Source organism: Saccopteryx bilineata, chromosome 4, assembly GCF_036850765.1.
Source record: "Saccopteryx bilineata isolate mSacBil1 chromosome 4, mSacBil1_pri_phased_curated, whole genome shotgun sequence".
Taxonomy (NCBI): Eukaryota; Metazoa; Chordata; class Mammalia; order Chiroptera; family Emballonuridae; genus Saccopteryx; species Saccopteryx bilineata.
This window is the reverse complement of record NC_089493.1, coordinates 292,809,401-292,836,329: the sequence shown is the minus strand read 5'-3', so window position 1 is coordinate 292,836,329 and position 26,929 is coordinate 292,809,401. Positions and strand designations below refer to the sequence as shown.

Sequence of the window (26,929 nt, the reverse complement as noted above, 5' to 3'; positions counted from 1 at the left end):
TGTCAGCTCTTGCAGACAAGTCCAATTATTATCCCAATTTTAAAGAAGAGGAAGCAGTCCCAGAGAGGGTAAAGGTTAGCTTGAGGCTGACCACACAGCTAGGAATTCCTGGAGCCAGTCCTGACCACACAGCTCCCAGCGCCCACGGAATGCCATCTCCTGTACATTATGGCATCTACTCCAATGTCAGCTCTAATCCACTGTGCCTGAGTACCGTCTCAGAGAATTCAGTTTTAAAAAGTGTTGGAGGAGATACATTTGTGTGAGGGGTAGAGGGGCAGTTGGGTTGGAAGTCCAGCAGAATGGAGGCCGGAGTCATTGGTCTCTCCTCGGGATCTTGTAAGAAAAAAGACCTGAATTGTCAGCTGAGGCTGATATTACGGAATCAGCTGGGCTTGGGAAGCTGGAATGGAGAATTAGAGACACCTCCCATCCCTGACCCGGATTTAAACCCACCCTCCCAGGCTCAGGGCAGCTGGAGAAAGGCCACTGTTGCTCTCCCAGCCCCCTTCTCCCGCTTACCGCTGGGAAAGAGGAAGCAGAGGCAAGAAGCCCAGCGCAGGAAAGCCCCATGCCCCAGCAGTATTTGCTGAGCACTGCTGGGCGCTGAGGAGACTGTGAGACGAGGTCTCTTCCCTAATGAACCATACAGTTCAGTGCGGGAGACAGGCATTAAACCGGCAAAAGGAAAAAATGCCAACACTGATGGGTGCTGTAAAGAAAATAGGGTCTGAGACACGGGGAGTTAAAGGGAGGTCTTGAAGGAGGCGACCTGAGCTGAGCCCTCAGTGCCTAGAAGAAGCCAGGCTGGACAAGGGGAATGCATTCTAGGTGGAGGGTAGGACAAAGGCCCGGAGGCTCAAGGAGCCTGGCGTGTTCACAGCACAGAAAGATCAGCTACAGCGCAGGAAACCAGGACAGTGGTGGAAGATGAGGTTGGCCATAAGGCGGTGTGAGTGAGGAATTTATATGTTGGCTGAAATGCACATTAGCCCCACCCACTGAGGAACATGGTCCAATAGTCACCAGTCTCTCTTGAATCTCCCCAATTCCAAAACAACCTGCAGGAGCCAATGAGAGGAAATGGAGCCACCGGAAGTGTCCCTCCAATAGGACTCCCTCTCACCTTGTAGAAGTGGAGGACTAAGGTTCCCCCTGACACCAGTGCCTAGTAGAGCTATTAAAATCTCATCGCTGATGTTCTTCTCACTTAGGAATAAAGTGACTCCACCAGGACTTGATTTGCACTGGGGGATGGCAGGATGGCTTCCAGGGCCTTTCTTGGAATTTCTTTGACAAAAGACTTTCTAAAATCCCCTTAAAATCTGGTCTTTGTCCTCCCAAGCCGGGATCTCCAAATTAGGCACAAAACCACACGGGTCTTTGGGGTGTGAAGCCCTAGACCCCTTCTTTGCTTCCTATGCCCCCTTTATCCTGCTTGTACCTTTGTTTTTCTTTTTTTCATTTACAAAAAAGGAAGGAGTCTGACTAGATAGCTCAGTTAGTTAGAGCATGTGCCTGCCAAGGTTGCTGGTTCAATCCCCAGAATCAACCAATGAATGCATAAATAAGTGAAACAACAAATGTTTCTCTCTCTCTTCTTTCCTCTTTCTCTAAAATCAAATAAAGATGTGACTTTAAAAAAATAAAAGTAAAAGAGGAAGGATAATAAAATCTGTGTCATAGGGCTGTCTTAAAGATAGTCTTCACCACTTTTAGGTTTACTCCAACCTGGCTGGGGCACAGGTGACGGAAGAGTCAGAAGGTACAAACAGTTTAGAAATCTAAATTTTCAGCCCTGGCCATTGCACCGGGCTTCCTCCTAACGTACCTATAAATAAGGTGACCAATCATCCTCCTTTAGGGAGGACAGACATTCTTTTGTAAGTTCCATCCTCCCTCAAAAAGTGTCCTCCTACATGTCCTCCTTTTTGATATCGGAAGACTAATCTGTAAATGTCCGTATTCAATCATGCAGAGTCAATCCATTGCGTGTGATGTGATGTATTTGTATCTAAATGAGTACTTTTTTCTTAGAATTATTATTAAAAATTAATAGGCATGTAAGCATAATTACAATATAAAATATTACAAATGTCTTTATTATGCATTGCTCATATTATAGTGTATTTCTGTTGCAATGAATAAAATGTTTCTTTTATTTACGATATTGTTTTCTTCAATTTGTTTTTGTCCTTCTCATTGTAAAAAAGTTGGTCACCTTACTATAAGTCTCTGATGGCTTCCACTGATGATAGTTACACCTGATATGTGAGTCCTCTGCTGTCTGGCTTGTGCCTACTCCTTCCTGGGTCCCCACTCCCCCACACTAGGCCTGGCCAATCACGCCTTCCTTCAACTATTACTCCCTGAGGCCCTGGCTGGTTGGCTCAGTGGTAGAGCATCAGCCTGGCGTGCAGGAGTCCTGGGTTCGATTCCTGGCCAGGGCACACAGGAGAAGCGCCCATCTGCTTCTCCACCCCTCCCCCTCTCCTTCCTCTCTGTCTCTCTCTTCCTCTCCCGCAGCTGAGGCTCCATTGGAGCAAAGATGGCCTGGGCGCTGAGGATGGCTCTGTGGCCTCTGCCTCAGGCACTAGGATGGCTCTGGATGCAACAGAGCGACCCCTCAGAGGGGCAGAGCATCGCCCCCTGGAGGGTATGCCTGGTGGATCCTGGTCGGGCGCATGCGGGAGTCTGACTGCCTCCCCATTTCCAGCTTCAGAAAAATGCAAAAAAAACCCAAAACCCACAAAAAAACGATTACTCCCTGAGAGGTGACTGTGTAAACACAAATGTATTTCTCAAATTATGAGCATGGTTAACGTTTTATTTTAGATTATAGTAAGGAAATCAGGAAAAAAGAGAAAGCGAACATGATTTAAAGAACAAATGTAGGAAGTGATTTCATAACAAGACAAATGAGTGTCCAGGACAGCGCTGTGCACCAGAACTTGACTATGGAAACAGCGCACCGTCCAGCACAGCGGCCATCAGCCCCGTCTGGCTTACTGAGCATTTGAAACGTGGCTGTGACTGAGGAAATGATTTTTAAATTTTACTGAATTAACCTTAAACAGCCTCCTGTGACCAGGGAATATAGTATCGACCAGAGCAGGGCTAATAGATCACTCAGGGCAGCACCATGCTCATAATTTGAGAAATACATTTGTGTTTACACAGTCACCTCTCAGGGAGTAATCGTTTTTTTGTGGGTTTTTTTTTTTTTTTTTTGCATTTTTCCGAATGCAACTCATTTTCTGAGCACAACTCAATTGTCTCAGCATGGCGGGGACAGGAACAGATCCAGAAGGATGGAGGAAGAGAGAAGAGCAACAACGGATGGCGCGGAAGGTCCACTTCAAGAGCCACGGGGCGGGGTCCAGCGATCCGGTGCGCGGGATTCAGGCCTGCGGCCGCCGGAGCTGCCAGTGGGCGGGGCGTGTGGGCGGGGCGTGTGGGCGGGGCGTGTGGGCGGGGCGTGTGGGCGGGGCGTGTGGGCGGGGCGTGTGGGCGGGGCGTGTGGGCGGGGCGTGTGGGGGCGTGTGGGCGGGGCGTGTGGGCGGGGCGTGTGGGCGGGGCGTGGTGCGGGCTGCGGAGTTTCCCGGTGCCCCCTCGAGGCTGGGAGGAGGTGGAGCGCGCCTTAGAGGGTCTTAGCTGACCCGGGCAGGCCCCCCAGAACCATTGATTTCGGGATCCCTCTGCTCCGACCCCGCACATCCCCAGCGTCGAAATTACAAAGATTTAGCCTGAGTACTGGGTACGTCTGCTTTCGCTTGATTTCTTTTTTTTAACAAAAAGCCTACTTGTTGCTTTTTTCTGATTACTAAATTCGCACGTGCCAGCCTTCTCCGATTCAGAGAAAACCTACAGGTATAAATAGGAAAGTGAAAACCACCGGAAATCCCATCCCCCGCCCCAGCACCTGGCACCATGTGGGCGTCACAAATGAATGTTTCTGACAGTGTATCCGCTTACATCCTGTTGAATAACTTTTCTGATATTATTTTCCTACGAAAGTTATTAATTAAAAATAAACCCAGAGGTTTTTGAGCCCCCACTGCAAGGGAGGCATGACCTCACGGCTCCTCTCAGCCGTGGGACAGCTGTGTGGGACTTGCCCGTGATGCACCCTGACTCCGACCCGCCCCCCATATTCTCACACCCCTGTAAACAGGTGAGAACACGAGACTCAGAGAAGCAAGGGCTCTACGCTCATCCTGCCTGTTTAACCTGCCTTTGCCGAGGGAGCTGGGGGACCCATGGGCAAGCTACTTGATCTCTCTGAGCCTCAATTTCCTCCCCATCAAAGATAAGAGCAGTGCCCCCCCCCCCCGCAGCCCACAGTGGGGGGTGAGGAGCAGACGTCACGATGGGTGAAGGCCAGGCGGTGCCAGCTGCTCTGGTGATTAACTTGCTCAAGCTACCTGCCAGCAGCAGCACAGCGCCGGGACTTCTTCAAACTCTCACCCTTTTCCCTAAAATAAGGAAGCTGGGGTCTGGAGGTCAAAGAGAGAGGATGTCTAGCCGGGGGATGATAAAAGGTTGGGCTGCACAGAAGGCGAAGCAAGGATACCTGCCTCCGGTTCTGGGATTTGGGCCAGAGCAGTGACCGAGCAGAAGGTTTTCCCTCCTGAAGAATAAGGGATGTATGAAAGCGTTTCCCAAATCCCTTACAACTCTAAATCACAGCAATACTCCAGGGAAAGTATTGGGTGGTGTGGTCTTTAGAGTCAGAAGATTCCAGAACTTTGTTCAAGCTGGGGCTAAGGGCAGGAGGTTGGGCAGTGGAGGCAGCTGTGCTCTTGCCTGATTCTAGCTAGCAGAGAATGAACAAGACTGGGAGACCTCCTCCCAACAAACTGTCTTCTAGCCGAGCGTGTCACAGGAACACCATTTCTGGAGAATTCCTATCTCCCTCTTTTTTTTCAACATCCCCTTCCTCCAGCACTGTCTCTTTAGCACCTGTGGCCCTGGTCCCTCTTTTAGGCTATTTTATTTAGTACTTGTTAGTGGTTACCTAAGTCTCCAAGGTCCTACCTAGGAAGCAGGACTGAAGGAAAAGGAGTCAACGTCCCCCACAGGTCAAGGGCAGACAACCAAAGGAGAGCCAGGAAGACCCACAAAACCAGTGTTTGTCCTTTATTGAGGTGTCAGGGTAGAGGAACACCCAGAGGGAGCAGAGCCCAAGGACTCAGGAAGACGGAGGCGGGAACTCAGGGCTTCTCGGAGCTGCAGGCCTCACCGCCTGGGCGAGGAGAAACGCCGTGGGAGGTCTGAGTGCTCACTGGGACTTCAGGAAGGCCCTGTATTTGTCCAGGAAAGGGGCAGACAGGTTGTTCAGCTCTTGCCGAAGTTCCTGCAGAGTTCTGTCCTGCTCTTGCGGCTCGCCTGTCACCTGCGGCTTGTAGTAGTTGATGTACAAGTTCACCCAGTCATTCACCACAGTCACCATGGCTTCTTCAGAGATGAGAGGCTCCGTGAAGACCTGGGGGGTGGGGGGAGGGGGGTGGAACGTGGTCAGCAATGTGAGTCAGGATTAGTCCACAGACTTCAACATCCATCCGCCTTTCTCCGACGACGACGACGTCAAGTTGTTTCGACTCCTCCATTACCCTCCCAGCTCCAAATGATTCTCTCTTCTCACCCACCCCTCCCACCAGACGGTCCTTTGAAAGCCGAGTGCCTGGGCTTACCTGCTGATTCAGCAGCACATTGAATTCCTTCATTCCTTTGGAAATGAGATCTTTATTCGCCTGAAGAAGGGCCATCTGCCTGTTAAGAGAAAGAAAAGTGAAGTCTCCTTGTCCTTCATCCCTCGGTATCTTCCTCAGTTCCTGCATTCTTCCTCGAGAGTCCTGGGGTCCCACAGGGTCCCCTCCTCTCCAATACCTTTCAGATCCTGCCCTGCTCTGAAGTCACGTTTCTCGCAGGCTGGCTCACCTCCTGGTCCAACAGTGCTGTGACGTCTTCCTACGCTTCTCAGGGTATGTGTACCCAAGCTAGATGTAGGCAAGGAGTCAAGTGTCAGCCTGGGAGGGAAACGCCCTGCACCTCGGTCCTGAGGGTGGGTGATAGCTCAACCAGGGGAGGGGAAGGAGGGAGAGGCTTCCCTGAGGTTAGAAAGATAGCAAGGCCATGAAATAACAGATAAGCGGACAGACCCAGAAAACCAAGCCAGGGCGAGATCCGTGCCCTCTGCCCCCTATCCCAGTATCCAGGCTCCAAATGCTGACAAAACCAATATTGACTGAGCCTCCTGTTACATGGCAGGCACTTTTAAATCATCACAACAATGTGATGGCAATTATTCTCCCAATTCATATGTTAGTGGCAACTTACATCATATTTATCATTGATGCCAGGCACTGTGTCAAGCATCCGTTAAGGTATTTATCCTTATTTAAAAAAATCCTACTGGGTACTAGTAACGTCACAATTTGCAGATGAGCCATCTGTAAGACTTGGGGGCTGGACTCTACCAGGCTGTGCTCTGCAAGAATGGAGACATGATTGTCTTGTTCTCTACATATCATTAGGTACTCAACAAAGTAGAAATACCCTTTCTAAGTGCATCCTCTCTCTCAGGAGCACACCCAGGCATTTCTTCCCTCTAAGGGGCCCCATGAGACTTGCAACCAAGGGAGCCACGAGCAGCGGCAGCTCATCCCAGGCTACCCCCTGAACGGGTCTCCAAGGCCCCTTTCCTCTGACTTCCCAGTGGGCCAGAGCGGCACCCCTAGACTCTCCTGTTGCTTCTCCTGCCTCAGCCCCTCCTTGTTTCACTGTCCCCAACTTTAATAAATGTACTCACAAAATCAAAAACAAAAAAGGAAATGTTCCTTTTATTATTTTTAAATATTTTCCAAATGTTTTTCCATTTTTAGTAGGTGTTTTTCAAATTCCAGACCAGCACATACTAATTGAGATCAATGAAATATTACAAAAAGTGCACGCTGAGAAGGGTGATTATTTTAGCTCCCTCCCTCTATAACAGGGGTCAGGAACCTTTTAGGCTGAGAGAGCCATGAATGCCACAATTTTTTTAAATTTTATTTATTCATTTCAGGTGGGGGGAGAGAGAGAGAGAGAGAGAAGGAGGGAGGAGCAGGAAGCATCAACTCCCATATGTGCCTTGACCAGGCAAGCCCAGGGTTTCGAACCGGTGACCTCAGCATTCCAGGTTGACGCTTTATCCACTACGCCACCACAGGTCAGGCAAACGCCACATGTTTTAAACTGTAATTCTGTGAGAGCATACAACAACCCATGTACGTTATACATTATCCAATAAAAATTTGGTGTTGTCCCGGAGGACAGCTGTGATTGGCTCCAGCAACCCGCAATCATAAATATGAGCGGTAGGAAATGAATGAATTATAATACATGAGAATGTTTTATATTCTTAACATTATTTTTTTTATTAAAGATTTGTCTGCAAGCCAGATGCAGCAATCAAAAGAGCCACATCTGGCTCGTGAGCCATAGGTTCCGGCCACTGCTCTACAAAGTAACCATCATTAAAGATATGTGTGTTTCCTGCTACATGTTTCTGCTGTCAAAAACCAACATTCAGTCCTGGCCGGAGAGTTTGGTTGATTGGAGCATCATCCTGAAGTGTGGGGGTTGCATGCTCAGTCCCTGGTCAGAGCACATACAGGACCAGATCAATGTTCTTGTCTCTCTATCTCTATCTCTCTGTCTGTCTCTCTCTCACTCTCCCCCCCCTTCTTCTCTCTAAAATCGATAAAATAGCCTGACCAGGTGACAGCACAGTGGATAGAGCATCAGCCTGGGATGCTGAGGACCCAGTTTCTAAACTCCAACGTCGCCAGCTTGAGCGCGGGCTCACCAGCTGTGCGTGGGATCATAGACATGACCCCAAGATCGCTGGCTTGAGCAAGGGATCACTGGCTCTGCTGGAGCCCGTGGTTAAGGTACATATGAGAAAACAATCAATGAACAACTAAAGTGATGCAACTATGAATTGATGCTTCTCATCCTTCTCCCTTCCTGTCTGTCTGTCCCCCCACCACCCCCTCTAGCAAAAAAAACCCAAAACATATTCAATGCACATAAAGTCCTGTACAAGGAAGTTACCATACCAGTTTGTAATAATGAAAATTTAGAGTCAACCTGGAGGTCCATGAACATGGAGAATCTAAAGAAATTGTAGCACATTGATACTAAGGCATGACATGCAGCTATTAAAATAAATGAGGCAATACATAAGTGCTGATATGAAAAGATCTGTAAGACAATGTTAAATGAACTATAATTAGAGCAGGCTATCCCAGATTGCAAGTATGGGAGCATGGAAATGGGAATTAAATATAAAACTCTGTGTGTTTGTGTGCGTGCGTGTGCATGCACGTGCGTGTAAGTGTGTAGAACAGCAAACAATATTGGCTTCAGGAGATTGGCTGGCATTTGTTGAGAAATGTACAGGGCTAAAGGTCAAGGGAGAATTTGACCTTACCTCTCTATATTATTGTTTGAATTATTTTATAGCAAGAATGTATCCTATCTTTTTTGTGATTCTTAAAGAGAATGCAAAATAAAAAAGAAAGAAAATATAGTGTAGTTCTAAAATCATTTGCCTCGGGTCTAACTCCTGTCTCAGTGCCTCTGAGAGTGGCAGCTGCTTGCCAGATATTTGTTGAATGAAGAAATGAATGAATGCTTTTGCCATTTTTGGTTCTGTAACTTTGAAGTTGCTTCTATACAAGTCTCAGTTTTGTCTGTAAAGGAATAATAAAATGATACCTACCTGACAAAGCCTGTTTAGAAAATAAATCGATCCGTTCCACAAATAGCATTTGGTACCTACTTTGTGCCAGGCACCGGTACCAGGCACGGAGAATATATCAGCGCCAAAGACAACGTCGCCATCTTCCCAGAGTTTACGTTCTGGTGGGGGAGTGAGAGGGTGACGGACACCCAGTGAGGTCTGAGAGGCGGGCAGGGCGCATCCACAGAGCTCTGGGGGCCATGACAAAGTTTGAGTTTTATTTTCAAGTGTGAAGAAGAGCCATTGAGGCTATTGTCAATAAGGGAAGAAATAAGATTTGGAGAGAATGTAGGAAAAAAGGAACCCTCAAAAAAAGAAAAAAAACCCAAAACTCTTCATACACCGCTGGTGGGAATGTAAACTGGTACAGCCACTAGGGAAGACGGCGTGGAGTTTCCTCAGACAGTTAAGACCAGAGCTACCGAATGACACAGTTTCCCTCTTCTGGGTTTCTACACGAAACTTTTGAAAACATGTATTCGTAAAAATACATGTACCTCTATGTCCATTACGGCATTATTCGTGGTGGCCAAGACACGGAGACAACCAGAGTGTCCTTTAATAGATGATTGGATAAAGATGTGGTGCATATACACAGTGATACACTACTCAGCCACAAGAAACGATGACATTGCCATTTACAACAACATGGTCGGACCTTGCAAGTATCACACTAAGTGAAATAAGTCAGATGGGAAAGAATGGTAACCATATGGTTTCACTCATAAGTGGGATATAAAACAGAAAATAACAAATGAACAAAGAGAATAAAGAAACCCATAAACACAGATGGGGAAGGATTAAGAGGGAACAGGGTCAAATATATGGTGACGGAAGGAGACTAGACTTTGGGGGCTGAGCACACAATGCAACATACAGATGATGTATCATAGGATTGTACACTTGAAACTCATATGTTATTAACAAATGTCGCCCCAATAAATTTTATTTTAACAAAGAAAAGTCATTGTAGGATTTGGAGGAGAATGTTGCAAACTTCTTCCATAAAAGTAATAGGTACCCACTGAGAGTTTTTGTTTGTTTTTAGTTGTTGAGAGAGAGAGAGAGAAGTAAAAAAATGAGAAGCATCAACTTGTAGTTGCTTCACTTTAGTTGTGCATTGATTACTTCTTTTACTTGCCTTGACCAGAAATTGAACCAGTGACCTCGGGCTCAAACCCCTTGCTCAAGCCTGTGACCTTGGGCTCAAAAGATCTCGGCCCGCGCTCAAGTGGACAGCCTCAGTGTCCCAGGTCAATGCTCTATCCACTGTGCCATCACCGGTCAGGCACCGCTGGAAGGTTTTAAGCAGGGGAGTTTTAAGCTGTGTGGAAATTGGACTGTAATGCATGTGGACCATGTGTGGGTTCAGAACAAGTCACCCCAAGGTATGTCGGGTGAATGCAGATTGTTTTGAGCTAGAGGCTTAAGAGGAACTTTTGCCCCAACTTAACTACCTAGTGGGGACCCTACCCATAATAAGAGATTATCGACGATAAAAAATTTTAACCTACTTAGAGGGAAGAAGAAACTTCTGATTACTAAACACTTGTCCTTTTCATTTATACTACAACAATGATTTGACCCTTACCTCATCCTTACTCAGAACGTCATAGATATACATTGTGGATGGAAAAGGGGCGCTGTGATAAATCACAGACTCCCAACTGGGTGGGTCATGGTGGGTCGTCCAGCTCCATGCATAGAACAGTTCATCTTTGCCTTAGGTGAACTCTGTCCATTTTTTCTGTGCATTGAGACTAAACACACTTTAAAAATGACTCTTTCATCCTTTTTTTTTTTTTTAATTTTGAGAGTACATTTATTAACGCTGGGGAGCAGTGAAACAAGGTAGGGCTTAAGATAGAAGAAGCAACAGGAGAGAGTCGAGGCGGGACCGCTTTGGCCGCTAGAAATGTTATGGGGAAGCAGCGAGCCAAAGCGGGGCTGCTGGTGGCTCACTGGAGAGTCAGAGGAGAGGGGGCCCTGGAGACAGGCTCGGGGGGTGAGCCCGGGACGAGCTTTCGCTGCTCACTGCCCCTCGGTTGCAAGTCTCCTGGGGACCCTTAGAGTTTAGAAGAAAGGAAATTCATTCGAAAAAGAGAGTTGAGTGGGCGTGCCCTCCTTAATTCCAAATGTATAAAAAAAAGTTGCAAACTGTCATACTGAAGAGCATTTTTCTCAGCCTGTTGAGATCTTGTACCTTCTGTTTGGCTCAAATAAATTATTATAAGAAGTCTCTACAGGTTTGGATGTTCTTATGTTGACGCTCATTTAATCCTCATCTCAACCCAATACGGTAGGTACTAGTATTATTCCCATTTTACAGACGAAGAAATGGAAGGACAGAGAGGGAAGAAACTTGCCCAACATCTCACAGAGACTAGGTGACAGGCCCTGGATCGAGGCTGAGGCCCCCGAGGGGATTCACTCACAGAGGCTGGTCTCAGAGTTCCATACACTCACAGAAGCTAATTCATTCTAAACGTGGCACGTTTGTAACCCTTCCATTTTTTTTCACTCCAACGAGCAACTCGAATTCTCAAAAAAGGAAGATGAAGTCCCCTGGGTCTATCTCAGCCCAGAGAGACGCTGTCTAGGTCTGAGATAAGATGAGGTGGGGTGGGAGGGTGTTGTTCCCGGCTGAGGTCCCAGAGGAGGGTGATAGCGTGAGAGAATCAGAAGTTTCTAGCAGGAAGTCAAACTGGTAGGCAGTGGGTATCCAAGAATGCCAGTATGGGGGAGGAAGAAACTTTCCGCTGCCCTCAGGTTCTTCCTGCTGGTCTCATCATCAAATAGACATGAGGCAAAGAAGTGAGAGAAAATAACCAGATTTAATACATACGTATGTATGGGAACCCAACATCTAGCAGAGGTTCAGAGACCCCGACATGCTGGAGAAATTCAGAGATAGAAGAGGGGACCCAGGTACGTAAGAAATGTTGAGCTCGGGAAGTAGTTGGGAGCCCTGGGGGTTCAAAGGGTCACTGCAGGAGGATAAGAGCAGTTGTTTATTAAGTAAAAGTTTATCCTACCATATAGGTTGGTTGAAAAGGCTATTGATGATAATCTCTCTCTCTCTCTCTCTCTCTCTCTCTCTCTCTCTTTGTATTTTTCTGAAGTGAGAAGTGGGGAGGCAGACAGACAAACTCCCGCATGTGCCTGACTGGGATCCCCTGGCATGCCCACCAGGGGGCGATGCTCTGCCCATCTGGGGCGTTGCTCCGCTGAAGCGAGAGCCATTCTAGCACCTGAGGTGGAGGCCATGGAGCCATCCTCAGTGCCTGGGCCAACTTTGCTCCAATGGAGCCTTGGCAGAAGGAGGGGAAGAAAGAGATTGAGAGGAAGGAGAGGGGGAGGGATGGAGTAGCAGATGGGTGCCTCTCCTGTGTGCCTTGGCCAGGAATTGAACCTGGGACTTCCACACGCCAGGCTGATGCTCTACCACTGAGCCAACCAGCCAGGGCCAATAATCTCTTATTATAGGCAAGACACCTAATTCAAGTTCTAGGTAGTTAAAAGGAGGGGCATAAATTTCTCTTGAGCCTGAAGCTAAAACTGCCGTTAACTCCAAACAGCCCACATAGCGCATACTCCAGAAGGACATCTCGGGCTGACTCCCGAACCTCCTCGCCAGGCTAAGGAATCGGGGTATTCCTTTCTGATGAAAAGAGGGCGCTCTTGGAAAATTTCTACACTGGAGTCCATACATTGCACTAAATGAGAAGGAGGAAGGGAGAAAGGAAAAGAGAAAAAAAAAAGGTGAGTTGGGAGGGAGAGAAAAAGTGTTTATCCTCTCCCCCAACAAACACACAGAACTTTTTGCCTATTTCTCTTGCTTTCTGACACTATTCACTGCAGTCCCTTGATCTTCTCACTCCTCAGATGTCCTCAGGATCCTTTCAGAAACAACAGAAATTCCAGTTTTGGGGAAGGCTGAAGGGCAGAGAATTTGTAGTGAATGCCAGAGCCACCAGAAGAAAGACAAAAACAAACAGAAAGGGAAGCTTAACAAGGCCTCCTTTGGGGTCATCTGGTCCAACTTCTCATCATGCATGCATTTATTTATCATTTATTTATTTATTTATTCATTCAGTGAGAGGAGAGGAAGCAGAGATAGACTCCTGAATATGCCTGAAAAGGATTCACCCAGCAAGCCCACTAGAGGCCGATGTTCTGCCCATCTGGGTCATGCTTTGTTGCTCAGCAACAGAGCTCTTCTTAGAGCCTGAGACCAAGGCCATGGAGCTATCCTCAGTGCCCAGACTTAACTGGCTCCAATGGAGCCATGGCTTCAGGAACGAGAGAGAGAGAGAGAGAGAGAGAGAGAGAGAGAGAGAGAGAGAAGGGGGAGGGGTGGAGAAGCAGATGCACACTCTGTGTGCCCTGACCAGGAATCAAACTTGGGACATGCACACGCCAGGCCCATGCTCTACCACTGAGCCAACCTGCCAGGGCCTCATTTATTTTGGAAGTACCTACTAGGTGTTAGTTACTGCAGATAGGAGTAAAATGTAGCCCTGGCCTTACAAGAAAGAAGGCACCTGAGGCCCAGAGAGAGACACTAACTTTCCCAAAGTCACACAGCTCAAAACTCTGTGGCCACACTGGGTCTCCAATGCCACAGTTCCCTAGGGACGCTCTTTCCTTCTCCCCAAAACCGAAAGGGTCACAGGAATGCTGGCATCTCCACGACTTGACGGGTCAGAGGGCCTCTATTGCTCCTGTGGCTCAGCTACGAAATGCTACAAAGAACAAGGGCCAGGACCAGCCCAGAAGTGTCAAAGGCAGGGCGGTGAGGTCAGACAGGCATTGCCTAGACCAGTGGTTCTCAAAGTGTGCGCCAGGGGGCACTGGTGTGCCCTAGAAGATTTCCAGGTGCACCCTATGGTATTCCAGAGAAATATGTGCTTGTTGGGGACCAAAAAACCAACAGGGTTTTGGAGTTTAGATTTTGGGGGGACAGAGGTGTGGGGAATTGGCTGTAAGCTGACAGTCTGCCCAAACCCCCACCTCACTTGCCTGATTAGGTTGCAAAAGGCTGTTAAGCTGTGGTGCTGGATTGTTTACACTACCCCCCATGTTCCCCAGAAAGACTGGAGGCAAGTTTCTCCTATCCTTTGTTTGGTGTAAAGTTAAGATGATATGTATGGTGGGGGTTTTCTGCACTCAACACAATTAAGAGTAAAAAGAGAGGGATTCTTCAATGTATTGACGAGGAAATGAGAGTTTGCCTTTCAAATATATGCCCAAACATTGAAGAAATCGCTAGGACACATCAGGCTCATGTTTCTCATAAACACAAGAATGAAAAAACTTAACACATTCATGCCAGGACCCGCTGAATTTACTAAATCTTACTAAGAATGCATCTGTATATATAAAAAGATAACTTTTTTGTTGTTTTTTTATTTTTTAACCCCTCTTTTTTACGAATTCTAAAAAGCATAACTTAAAAAATGTAACATAAAAATGTTTTTTAATGTCAGAATAAATTCAATTTTGTTGTATTTATTTCATTTAATTACCATAAAAGCACGCTTGGACTTTATATTATTTTCTTTAATATGTGACTTAATTATTATAACATATTTCTCAGAAACTTGTATATAGTGCGCCTACAATTATTCGCAGGATTTTAAATGCACCCTGACTTCAAAAGGTTTGAGACCCACTGGCCTATAGACCCTGAGCTCCACTCCAGGGCCGATTGCCCTTTCGCGAAGGAAGATTGGCCCCCTGCAGCCGCCGTAGCCCAGCTGAACTATCTTTTGCCCACGTGTGTGGTCCAGTTGGACTGACGGAAGTGATCGGAAAATGGCTGGACGAGCAGCTATAGCAGCTCCGCTCTGCTCCGAGCAGTTCGGCTCCCAGGAGGCCCGGAGCTGCTACGCCGCTGCCGACGGGAGCCTGCAGTGGGAGACCTGGAGGCGGCGCTGGTGGGACTTCTCCGCGGCCGTGAAACCCGAAGAACCAGATGGGGGCGGAGGGGCACCTCCCGCGACCGCCTCGCCCCCTCTCTCGCGTCTCCTGACGGTGTTCCTGCCGCAGGGCTTCCCGGACAGCGTCAGCCCGGACTATCTGCCCTACCAGCTGTGGGATTCCGTGCAGGTCAGCGAGGCGGCCTATAGCCCGGGGCGGGGGGCAGCGCCGGCCGGCTCTCCCTCCCGTGTATGGACCGCAGACTGAGGCCCAGAGCGGAGCTGTGACAAGGCCCAGGTCACACACCAAGGAGGGCTGACACGGGAACTTAGACCGCCGTGCTCCTGCACCCACTACTCAGATCATTTTTTTCCTCCTCCAGGCCTTTGCTTCCAGCCTCTCCGGCGCCCTGGCCACCCACGCCGTCTTGCTGGGCATCGGAGTGGGAAACCCAGAGGCCTCTGTTTCAGCTGCCACGGCCACCTGGCTGGTGAAAGGTGAGCTGGGCCCCGGAGCTTGGCCCGTCGCCGCTCTCAGCCCTGCATCGCTGGCCTCCTCTTTTTCCTGCGGCTGAGAAACCCACCCCTCTCCCAGTGTTCTGGGCTCTGGCTCTGGGCTGTGATATGTATGTTTATGGACTTGGGCCCGATTAGATCCCGGAGCTAAGTCTCCCTCGTGCCGAGAACAGTGCCTTATATCCAGCTAAAGGAAAGACAAAATTCAGCGGAGTAACTGTTTTAAGATTTTCATTGGCCCTATTCAGTGATTAATTAGCCTCCCACCGCTGGAATACCCCCATCCCATGTACCAGCCTTGCAGCACTGTTCAGTCCCTAGTCACCAGGAGCCCGGATCCCTGACCTAACCGGCCCCTCCCCTTTCCCGCTAGGCTCTTTGTGGAAGACCAGGGTGTGGGAAATTGGTTAGTACTAGAAAAAAAAAAAAAATTAAATTATAGTTGGTCCTAATAGAGGAGGTTCTGGGAAGAATGAAAGGCCTTTTAGGCTCTCGGGGATGCTAACAGGTGCTAGAAATAACTGTAGTAATCCTATATTAAATGTGTAGACCGCTTTCTGAGAAACCACTCATAAAAAGTAGAAGCTGCAGTTCGGTGCCGTGGTGAAGGGGAGAGGGAACGGGAGATGCTGGCGTTCGGGTCTGGAGCGCCCTTGGCTCTCCTCACTGCCCTCTGCATTTCCCTGCCCTTCCCAGGGAGGGTTTGAGTTAGAGCCTCAGTAAGGCTCATGCTGCTCCTAGCATCTGCCCGGACACACCTCTGATGAGCCTCCCTGGACCTTTTGGGTAATGAGGAGGCTTCTGCCTGTACCCTTACCACTAAGGCTGAGCTGACTGGCCCAACGTGAGTTACCTCCGGAAAGAAGCTCTCTGATTGCGCATGTCAGTGGAGAAGCAGTAGTGACCTGTGGCTTCTCGTCCTAGTTCGCACAGACAATGTATATTATGTGCCAGTTTTTAAATGTACCGACTCAGTCTCCACGGTAGCTCTGAGATAGGTATTGTCCTTACCTTCGAACCTGCAACCTTGGCATATCAGGACAGTGTTCTAAACCATGGAGCTACCCAGCCAGAACTCATCTAGGCATGTCTGACCCATCATACAGCTATGTCTGTCTAGAACAGCGGTTCTCAACCTGTGGGTCGCGACCCCAGCGGGGTCGCCTAAAGCCATTGGAAAATACATAATGCATATCAGGTATTTACATTCCGAATCATAACTGTAGCAAAATTACAGTTATGAAGTAGCCACCAAAATTATTTTTTGGTTTGGGGTCACTGCAACATGAGGAACTGTATTGCGGGGTCACGGCATTAGAAAGGTTGAGAACCACTGGTCTAGAACTTAAACCACAACAGACTGAGCTCCCGAGGACAGTGACCCAGGTGAATCGGCCATCTTGGTGGCAGGGCCTGTGAAGCCCTGTGGTCCCTCAGACTCTTCCTCATTCTGTGCCAATGCCTCTCTTCCCCAGATTCAACTGGCATGCTGGGCCGCATCGTCTTTGCCTGGTGGAAGGGGTGAGTTTGTCTTCCAGGCCGGAGACTTCTGGCCCCTCCAGTACAGCGGTCATGTCTATCTCAACGCTGGCTGTACTTTCAGCTCCTGTCCCCTGCCAGTTTCCAGGGTAGAACAGTTAGAGCATTAGAACTAGGGAGTTTTTAGGTGGAGTACCCAGTACAGGTGGCTCGCCCAGGGTCACCTAGCAGTGAAGACACAGAGCCATGGCTATGGCCGGAAGTGCCTGCAAGAGCACTGACGGGCCACTCGCTGCCCATCATGGGAAACGCAGAGCCACAGCGCTCCGAGCGTCCTCCGTTTGCTTGTGGGAGGAGAGGCCTGAGCAGCCGGTGCTGAGCCCACACGGAGCGACTGGACTGCAGAGACACTTAGCCGGATTCTGCCGAACCGGGTGGGGGGTGGGCTTGAGCAGGCCGTCAGGGTCCCTGTCTCATGGGACCAACGTCACCATGCATCTAGAAGGGCTTGAGGATCTCGTGCTGCCTGCTTCCTCGTCAGGTCAGTACTGGGCCACCTCAGGAGTGCTGAGTGTGCGCTGTTAATGGCCACTGCGAGGTGCAGTGAGACAGTTTATGCGAAGTGCTTAGTGCATGGCGTGGCACGTACTATGGGCTCCGTGAGCACCAGCTGCTATTAACTAACTGTGCCTCACAAGCTCTCTACATATCATCCCTAATCCTTGCAGCCACGGTTTAGAGTAGGATTGCATGTGCACATTTTACGGATGTGAAGCAAGCCATGAAGAAGGAAGTGACTCCCCAGGTCCCACAGCTCGTAACTGGTGAGGTGGGTTTTGAACCTAAAGCCTGCACTCCTTCTGCGGTACCGGCTGCTTTCTTGGGCTGAGTCCTCGACCTGGCCCTTGTGTTCCAGTCCTGCCTTTGCCATATATTCCCCCAGGACTTCCCCACGTGAGTCCCATTCCGCACCCAGGGCTGTTCCTTTCCCTCCAGGAGATTTCCAGTCAAGCAAGGGTCAGGGCCAATGCTGCAGATTCCGAGCTGTGCTGGGGACTGCAGCCCCTCCTGCCCCTGGGGCAGTGGTCTCCAGTGTTTCTGCACGGATCAGGGTGGCACTGCCGGGCAGAAGAGGTGGCCGTTGTGACGCTGTGTAGCAGAAGTATCCTAGGCCTGGGTGTCAGAACCTGGCTCTTTCTCGTGGCCTGTCCCCTCTACTCTATGCGATCTGGGGGAAGTCATAGCCCTTCTCTGAGCTTGTTGTCCATAAAATGCTGGGGTTACACTAAATGCAGCGTTTCCCAGTCTACAGTATGTGGACTTCTTGCCGGGAGCCCTGCAGGCAAGACGAAGGGGAGGGGGGACGGCAGAGGCGCCCAGGATGGCCTCCCTGAGCAGAGGGCCAGAGGGTGGGGAGCGCCGCAAGACAGTTCATTCCTCGGTGTGTCGTGGGTTAGTAAGGGGAAACACTGACTGACCACTAAAGGTCCTCCCAGCTGATGGTAGCACTCCAGGCAGCAGTGACAGGGTGTCAGGACCGATGTCTGGCTGGGGTGTGGGTCTTCTTGAGCCCTTGGGACCTTACCTTAGCTTAAGGATGGCCTGCACGGCCCATAGGACATGTTTTCTTCTTAAACCCAAATTGCAAACCAATCTCTCCTCCCCAACAGGAGCAAACTGGACTGTAACGCCAAGCAGTGGAGGTGAGGAGCTGGGACTGAGGGGAGGGAGGGGCGTCTTCTATTACGAAGGCCTCTCACCTCTGACCCCTCACCTCTGATGCCTTTCCCCCAGGCTTATTGCCGACATCCTCAACGATGTCGCCATGTTCCTCGAGATCATGGCCCCTGTATACCCAGTCTGTTTCACCATGACCGTCTGCATGAGCAACCTGGCTAAGGTACCCCCCTCTGGGACACCCCTGTACCCAAGATCCCTGCCTTAGTGGTGCTGTGTGTGGGCTCACTTGGGCCCTCAAGGAGCCCAGCCTGGGCTCTGTGTTCAAGGCACTCCTAGAAGAGTGCAAACGCTCAGATGTTTCTGCTCAGCCCCAACCATGCTTTCTGGTCCTTCCACCAGACAGCTTCTGGTGGCCCAGATCCTCTGGAGCCCTGAGGTCTAGGGCCCCGGCACTGGTGAGGGGGCACTGAGCTGGGAGGTGGGGGGTACCCCAGCATCAGTGTCCTGGGACCTGCTCCCTCGCACCTTCCATTCTTTCAGTAGAATGTTTATTGAGTGACCACTACAGGTTTGGCACGGAATAGAGGCCCTCCTATTTTTGAAAGAAAGCCACAGAAAATTAAATAATACAGATCCTCCAGATGAGAAGTGTGAGAGCAGGGGGTTCAGGGAATCTGGCCCAGTAAGGACGTGGAGGAGGTCCTCCCCCGAAAGTGAGTGTGGGTGCGGGGTGGCTGTTCTAAGCAGAAGGAACCGTGTGGATGGGTCAAGGTCCAGCGGCAAGGCCGGGCGCAGCCGGGACGCGAGGAGAGGGCCGGCGGGGCGAAGCGAGCTCCTCACCTCTGCCAGGCTGCTCACCCTGGCGGTTCCTTTGGGGGCTTCGCCCAGGGGAGGACCCTGAAGCCTCGCAAGGTTCGCTGAACAGTTCGGCCTGTCTCCGCCTCCGGGTTAAGTGTCTGGCACAGACCAAAGACTTAAGAGGACATTAGGGTCCATCCCGAAGGCCCGTCTCTCCGGCCAGCATCCCCTGGAGGGCGGTTTCTCCACAGGGCACCACTGACATGCTCTCTGTGGCGGGGGAGTTTAGCTGCCCTGACCCTCACTAAATGCCATGGGCATCCCCGCCCGGGACAAACCCCCAGAGGGGGTCCCTGCTGCAGCGGTGGACCAAGGGTGGTGACCAAAGCCCGCCTCGGGCCTCGGTGTCCATAGGAGGGACTAGAGCAGGGCCATGAACTGCCTCCACCCCGCCCCTGCCCCCCAACCCTGTCTAGAGTTCTGGTCTCGGTGACCAGCTCCTCTGTCCCCAGGTACACCAGCCAGCAGTCTGGCTGTCATCCACGCCTTCTCCTCCCGCACACCTGCCACCCTCAGGAAATGTGCACTCAATTCTTATTCTCCCTCCTGAAGCTCCAGTCTGTCTCTCCTCCATCTCCATGTGGCCGGTGCTGTCTTGCTGCTGAAAAAGCAGCTGCTTCCTGGGTGGTTTCCCTGTTTCCAGTCTCACCCCCTGCAGTCCTCAGAGCGGCCCAATAACGCTTTTACAAGTGGAAATCGAATCAGGTCACTTTCTGGCCCGTTGCTCTTAGGTTAAAGACTTCAACAGGCTTTCAGAGTTCCTTCCGTGTGTTCAGGTCCCTACACTTCCTCTACCTGCGTAACTTATTTCTTTTGTGTGTCTCTCTGTGTTTGTGTGAGAGAGAAAGACAGGAAGGGAGAGAGATGAGAAGCATCAGTTCGTAGTTGCGGCACCTTAGTTGTTCATTGATTGCTTTCTCATATGTGCCTTGACCGGGGGTCTGTAGCTGAGCCAGTGACCCCTTGCTCAAGCCAGCGACCTTGGGCTTTAAGCCAGTGATCTTTGGGCTCAAGCCAGCGACCATGGGGTCGTGTCTATGATCCCACACTCAAGCTGGCGACCTCAGAGTTTCAAACCTGGGTGCTCACTGTCCCTGGTCGATGCTCTATCCACTGTGCCACTGCCCGATCAGGCAACAGCTTGTTTCTTTAACGTCTGTGAGTGTGTGAGCTTCCTGAGACAGGGACTGAGCCCGAATTAAAGCATACCACTGAAATCGTGCCTGACACCTAAAAGAGCTTTGATGACTAGGAGGTGGATGGAGGTGGCGGGGGCCCTCATCAGTCGGCTTTACATCTCAGAGGGAGAGATCCAGGTTCCCTTTGGAGGTCAGGGCCACCCACGGTGGTTCGGAACTGGTCTGGAAGGCTCGGTTCGGCCTCCTCCAGGCCAAGAGGAGAGTGGGGTCAGCTACAGGCGGGCAGAATGCAAGCATGAAGTTGGAAACCAGCCTGGGCCCGGAAGCTCGGCAAGGGGGGGTGCAGCCCAAGGAGCAGACGGAGGGCAGGGCAGCTCTGGGCTGAGAATGGCCGTTGGGCCTCCCCCGTGGGGGAGGAAGTCGAGTCTCCTGGGGCTGGGTCCGTGGGGTGCAGGGGCAGGCGGAACTTCAGTTCTCTCTCGGCGTGAGACCGGAGGCGGGCCTGGCGGAGGCGCATAGTGAGCATCTAGTGAGCATCGGTTCCGAGGCGGCCTTGGGGCTCTCGCTGGGGGGGCTGCCCGCGGCCTGGTTTCCTCCAGCTGCTTGGAGCTGAGGACAGGGCTCGCCCACAGAAGTGCCTGTCCCCACAGCCCGCAGCCACCCTGCCTGTCTCTCTCCCCTTTTCCCCGCGCAGTGCATTGTGAGCGTGGCCGGTGGCGCTACTCGGGCCGCCCTGACCGTGCACCAGGCCCGGCGCAACAACATGGCCGACGTGGCGGCCAAGGATGGCAGCCAGGTGAGCAGGTGGGTTGCAGGGATGGCGTGCGGGAGCAGGGGGTGCATCGGACCAGGTCCCAGTCTGAGGTGGGGGCAGCAGCACCCAGTGCTCCCGGGGGTCGGCGTGGGAGACACACCGAAGGAAATGTCGGTGCCCCTGCTCTGACTTCAGGATAGGGGGTCAGGAGTGAGGGCGCGGGCTCTGGTGGCAGGGAGTCCAAGCTGGTTCCCTTTGCCCGGCCCTCACCCTCGCCCTGCCGTAGCCTCACGATCGGGGTGGATGTCTGATCATGTGAGTTCATGATAGAGTACGTGGGGAGTCAGAAGTGCTCAGCGTGCAAGGTGGCTGGGTTCACGGCCTGGCCGGAGGCATCCACTCAGCAGTTTAGCAGGCCCGGCCCGGCCCTCGCCTGACCACGGGAGACGGGCTGAACCCTTCAGGTTTGGGGGCCCCCTACCCCCATGCTGAGTGTTTATATACATTGCATTATTTTTTTAAAGATTGTATTTATTAATTTTTAGGGAGAGGAGAGAGAGAGGCTGAGGGGGGAGGAGCAGGAAGCATTGGCTCGTAGTTGCTTCTCATTTGTGCCTTGACCGGGCAAGCCCGGGGTTTCAAACCGGTGACCTCAGCATTGCAGGTCGACGCTCTATCCACTGCGCCACCACAGGTCAGGCGCACTGAGTTATTCAACTAACACCAGCCCTAGGAGGAGTGCTGTTGTTATCCCTGTTTACAGAGGGGAAAGTGAGGTCCAGAGGTGTCAGAAAGGGGACGTAGTTTTCTTTGACACTGAAGCAATTTAGAAACCTCTCTTCTCACCTGACCTGTGGTGGCGCTGAGGTCGCTGGTTTCAAACCCCAGGCTTGCCTAGTCCAGGCACATATGAGAAACAACTAAGTTGATGCTTCCTGCTTCTCCCCCTTCTCTCTTCTCTCTCTAAAATCAATAAATAAAATCCTTGAAATAATTTTTATTTAAAAGATAAAGAAACCTCTCCTCTCCAGTTCTACTTTTTTGTCTTTCTCTTATATTTGTTTTGCTCAACTTCTAAATATAATTTTTTTCTTTTTAATTTGATTTTTAGAGAGAGATAGATGGACATCAAGTTGTTGTTCACTTATTTATGTGTTCATTAGACGATTCTCGTATGTGCCCTGACCAGGGATAGAACCCACAACCTTGGCATATCGGGATGATGCTCCAGTCACCTGAGCTACCCAGTCAGGGCCTAGAACTTCTTTTTTTTTTTAATGAAAACTAACTCTTTTCAATAATAGTAATACAAGCTGTATTTCTTCAATAATAGTAACACAGGCCCTGGCCGGTTGGCTCAGTGGTAGAGTGTCGGCCTGGCATGCAGGAGTCCCGGGTTCGATTCCCGGCCAGGGCACACAGGAGAAGCACCCACCTGCTTCTCCACCCCTCCCCCTCTCCTTCCTCTCTGTCTCTCTCTTCCCCTCCCGTAGCTAAGGCTCCATTGGAGCAAAAATGGCCCAGGTGCTGAGGATGGCTCTGTGGCCTCTGCCTCAGGTGCTAGAATGGCTCTGGTTGCAACAGAGCGTTGCCCCCTGGTGGGCGTGCCAGGTGGATCCCGGTCAGGCACATGTCAGAGTCTGTCTGACTGCCTCCCCATTTCCAGCTTCAGAAAAATACAAAAAAAAAAAAAAAGTAACACAGCTGTAAAATTCACCATGTATTTTATTTGTATGAGCTCATCGAGTCCCTGTCGCTCCCTGTGCAGGAGAGACTCATTGTTGCCATTCTTCCCCTGAGGAAATGAGGCGTGGAGCAGCTCAGTCTCCCTAGAGCCCCTTGGAAAGGTCCCTTGGACACATCCGTTCTCTCAGGAACTGGTTGGACTAGTTCTTCCCCATTATCTCTCCCTGGGTTCTTAGGGACAAGGAAATAAGTACAACCCATGCCTTGATCGTCAGGGTCTCCCAGTTGTGCCTGCGTCCCCCATCAGCGCTTTTCCTAACCCTCAGCCCTCCCCCACCCCTGAGCTGTACTTCCCAAGGCTCCAGGGCTTCCTCGGTCCCCAGAGGCAGTTACCCGGCACGGGGCAACCTGGGACATGTCCCTCCCGCAGCGGACACCTGCTTCCTGCTGATGGTGCCTTGTGACCACTCGCTGTGGCTGCTGGATAGGGCGGTTCCCACCTAGGGAAGAGCAGGCCCCTCTGCTCTGAGCTCCCAAGGTTCCCGGTCCTTAGTTAGCTGTCGTGCCCACAGCCTATCCAGGATGGCTGGGCAAGAAAAGCTCTCCATCCTCAGGCCCCTCCGTGCCAGGGGCAACTCTCCCGGGGTCCCCAGTAGTCAGGGCCACCAGTCCAGACTCCTCGTCCCTATGACGAGCTGGCCGCAGGCGGCCTGGGGTCCTTTCTCCTAGGGTGAGCTCAGCCAGGCCATCAGGGTACTTAATAGCATTCATTCTCGAGTAAGAGGGTTAGATCTCGTGCCTTTCTTCCTAGGTCATTCCTTGACCCCTTTGCAAAAGTGTCTGTTGGTAACTGCATACCCAAGGGACCAGGGGGAAGTCAGCCTTTTTTAACCACCAAAGAAATGCCAATCTGTGGACATTGACTTGCCTAAGCATAGGGCTGCTCAGATGACTTGCAAAACGAAGGAGACATGTTTCGAGGGCATCGTATCTGCCTGGGCAGAGAAGCAGCAAGTATCTTTTAAATGACAGCACACTCACTAAAAATGTTAAAAATTGACTAAGCACCCCGATCAGTACAGGGAGCTGTGGGGGATTTCTGGGGCAGAGAGGACTGTCGGGAAAGGGACTTCAGGATGGCCAGTCTGGCCCGGAGGGGGCCCTCCAACTCCCAACCCCTCTGCTGTTTTCCAGGAGACGCTGGTAAACCTGGTGGGGCTCCTGGTCAGCCTCTTGATACTTCCCCTGGTGTCAGATTGCCCCAGGTAAGCCGAGAGCCAGCGCAGAGGGACAGAGGTGCCCGCTGGGCGGGGCCCCAGCTCTGCCCCGCCCCTGCCGAGCCCCAGCTCTGCCCCGCCCCTGCCGAGCCCCTCTCGTTCCAGACTCAACCTCGGGTGTTTCTTCTTCTTCACTGCCCTCCACATCTACGCCAACTACCGGGCAGTCCGGGCCCTTGTCTTAGAGACCTTGAACAGAGGCCGGCTCTGGCTGGTCCTGAAGCACTTTCTTCAGAAGGGGGAGGTACTGGACCCCACTTCAGCCAATCGGATGGAGCCATTGTGGACAGGTGACTCAACCCCTTGGTCTCAAGTACTTTGTCTCTCAGTCTGTCCCCCAGCCTGGGCTCCTGACTCCCACTTCCCACAGGTGTCTGGCCGTCTCGGACTCTGTCCCTGTCCTTGGGGGTCCCCCTGCATCGCTTGGTCTCCAGGTACGTAGCAGGGTCTCCCACTCATCACTCCTCCCCATACGTGCGCCTTATTCGTTGGCCTGGCCCCACCCCTGCTCCTGTTCTCACGTCCACTGAACTGACCTGAGGACAGCGTCACGCATGAGCACAGTGGGGCATCAGCACGGAGCAGGCATGGAGAACATTTGTTGGAGGAAGAACGGGTGGGCGGGGCAGATGGATGTGTAGATGCAGAAGGAAGGGAAGGCGGCCGTGGAGTGCGTGGGCAGTGTCTAAGGGACAGCTGGGAAGTGGGTGAAGGACAGATGAAGAGTGGACAGGATGGGCCCTGGCCAGTTGGCTCAGTGGTAGAGCATCAGCCTGGCATGCAGGAGTCCCGGGTTCGATTCCCAGCCAAGGCACACAGGAGAAGCGCCCATCTGCTTCTCCACCCCTCCCCCTCTCCTTCCTCTCTGTCTCTCTCTTCCCCTCCTGCAGTCGAGGCTCCATTGGAGCAAAGTTGGCCCAGGCACTGAGGATGGTTCTATGGCTTCTGCCTCAGGCGCTAGAGTGGCTCTGGTTGCAACAGAGCAACATCCCAGATGGGCAGAGCATCGCCCCCTGGTGGGCATGCAAGGTGGATCCCGGTCGGGCACATGTGGGAGTCTGTCTGACTGCCTCCCTGTTTCCAACTTCAGAAAAATACAAAAAAAAAAAAAAAGTGGACAGGATGGGTAGCAGGCGGCAGTGCGGCTGACCGGGAGTTGCTCCTGCCTTTGCCTTCCCCTCCCCCACTGTGCTCTCTTCCCTGCAGTGTCTTTGAGCTGCAGCAGCTGGCCGAGGGACACCAGGAACCTTACCTTCTTCACTGGGACCCGTCACGAAGTAAGTACTGGGTCCTCCCACCCCAAGCTGTGCCCTCCTGGGCTCTCATTCCTTCGGCTCCAGGGCCACACGCCCTGGACAAGCCTGGACGGTCTGGAGTCTAGCTGGTGTCCGGGGGAGCTCTAGACTGAGACGTGATGCACTCAGATTATAGCTGCATGCCCGGTGAGGCTCACTCTGCCCCTCTGGGAAATGGGCTAACAAGACCTGCCTTGTTACCTGCAGCGTTTGTATGAGGATCAAGTAGGATGACTGTAAAAGCACTTGGTACATTGCAGCACACTTTCTCCAAGACTGGGACCTTTAATCTCGGGACTGCCTGTCCCTCTCAGTCACTTGAGGAAAAGTACTCGAGTTTACTGGTCTGCTGGATGTATGTTAAGAGGTGCTTTCTCTCACCAGCCATTAAAAACATGCAAAATAAACCTGCCCCCGTGAGCTGCTGTGATGTTGCATTTGGAAACTGGGCATTTCCGTTTGGCCAGAGCACTGGGGGGCAGCAGCAGATGGCGCTGGGAAGGAAAGGGTGAGAGGTGGTCTTCCATGCTCCGCCAAGGGCAGGAGTGTTTGGGGAGGTGGCCCTCCCTGGTACCAGTCTGTCCCTGGGTCTCCAGACAAGGTACAGGTTGTGCTGGGCCAGACGGCAGGCCCTGAGGCCATCCTGAGGGCTGCCACACACGCGCTGGTGCTTGCCGCCCTGCGGGAAGGCGGGCCCCTCCCAGGAGAGCTGCAGGGACTGAGGGACCGAGTCCAGGCCGGTAAGAGCCCCTCAGTCCTGACGGTTGGTGGCTCCGGGGGTGGGGTGGGGAGAGGATGTTCAGCTTGGGGAACCGAGAGCCCCTGGTTCTGCACCCCCATCCAGGTCCTAAGGAAGAGAGCTGGGTCGTCAAGGAGACACACCAAGTGTTGGACAGGCTATTCCCGACATTCTTGAAAGGTAACATTCAGGTTCCTTGGCCCCGGGGGCCTTCTCCTCCCTGGGCTCTGCCTGTCCCCTTTTCCTCCGCCTGGGAAGCGGTAGGTCCGGTTCAGCTTCAGTCTGGGCCTGTTTCCCTGTCTGCAGGGTGGAGAGGTTGGGGTGGTCCCTGGGGCTGTCAGTGTTGTCTCTGTAAGTAACCCCACTGGGTAGAGAAGAACCGGGAGGGAGGGGCGGCTCAAATGACTGATGCTGATCTTTTATTCAGCCCCTATTCCATGTGCTAGCTCAGTGACTTCCTGCTGCAACCGGATGAGGTTTCAGCTTCACGTTAGGCCAGGGATCACCCAGCAGAGGCACGGGAAGGCTGAGCGGGTCCTAAAGCCTGTCCCCAGCCTGCGCCGCTCCTTACCCCTCTGTCCAGGGTCAGCCCAGGCCCCTCCCCACAGTCCCCGTAGCACCAACCCCCCCACCCTATGGCCTCTCCCCAGGACTGCAGGATGGGGGCTGGAAGACCGAAAAGCACCAGCTGGAGGTGGATGAGTGGAGGGCCACGTGGCCCCGGTCTCCAGAAAAGAAGGTTTTGTGAGCAGCGCAGATGCAGAGCCAGATCCCACGGCGCCCGAAGCAAGAACACG

General features: G+C 51.8%; 2 protein-coding genes across 3 annotated transcripts; one reads left to right on the top strand and one right to left on the bottom strand.

Annotated features, from left to right (window-relative positions):
- Positions 1–5,120: 5,120 nt before the first annotated feature.
- Positions 5,121–6,046, bottom strand: AHSP (alpha hemoglobin stabilizing protein). Of its 2 annotated transcripts, none has more exons than XM_066275806.1 (3): positions 5,890–6,046; positions 5,694–5,772; positions 5,121–5,485 (listed from the first exon to the last, which is right to left on the bottom strand). In XM_066275806.1, the coding sequence occupies exons 2-3, from the start codon at positions 5,766–5,768 to the stop codon at positions 5,282–5,284; spliced, it is 279 nt and encodes a 92-aa protein (XP_066131903.1). In that variant the 5' UTR covers positions 5,769–5,772; positions 5,890–6,046; the 3' UTR covers positions 5,121–5,281. The 2 variants fall into 2 exon arrangements, with proteins under 2 accessions (XP_066131903.1, XP_066131905.1); XM_066275808.1 differs by having other exon boundaries at positions 5,941–6,036.
- An 8,522-nt stretch (positions 6,047–14,568) lies between these two features.
- On the top strand, positions 14,569–26,920 carry RUSF1 (RUS family member 1). The gene is made up of 13 exons (XM_066275772.1): positions 14,569–14,899; positions 15,093–15,207; positions 16,701–16,746; positions 18,375–18,407; positions 18,499–18,604; positions 21,076–21,177; positions 24,016–24,086; positions 24,204–24,388; positions 24,469–24,532; positions 25,305–25,375; positions 25,990–26,133; positions 26,238–26,312; positions 26,783–26,920. Exons 1-13 carry the CDS (start codon positions 14,606–14,608, stop codon positions 26,878–26,880), a joined length of 1,404 nt encoding a protein of 467 aa, XP_066131869.1. The 5' UTR covers positions 14,569–14,605; the 3' UTR covers positions 26,881–26,920.
- The last annotated feature ends 9 nt before the right edge of the window (positions 26,921–26,929 follow it).

Excerpts from the sequence above, each read along its gene's own strand:
- AHSP (XM_066275806.1), bottom strand. The coding sequence starts at position 5,768 with ATGGCCCTTCTTCAGGCGAATAAAGATCTCATTTCCAAAGGAATGAAG. Across the intron at positions 5,486-5,693 it reads ATGTGCTGCTGAATCAGCAG|GTCTTCACGGAGCCTCTCAT; the intron begins GTAAGCCCAGGC and ends CCCACCCCCCAG.
- RUSF1 (XM_066275772.1), top strand. The coding sequence starts at position 14,606 with ATGGCTGGACGAGCAGCTATAGCAGCTCCGCTCTGCTCCGAGCAGTTC. Across the intron at positions 15,208-16,700 it reads GGCCACCTGGCTGGTGAAAG|ATTCAACTGGCATGCTGGGC; the intron begins GTGAGCTGGGCC and ends TCTCTTCCCCAG. Across the intron at positions 16,747-18,374 it reads GTCTTTGCCTGGTGGAAGGG|GAGCAAACTGGACTGTAACG; the intron begins GTGAGTTTGTCT and ends CCTCCCCAACAG.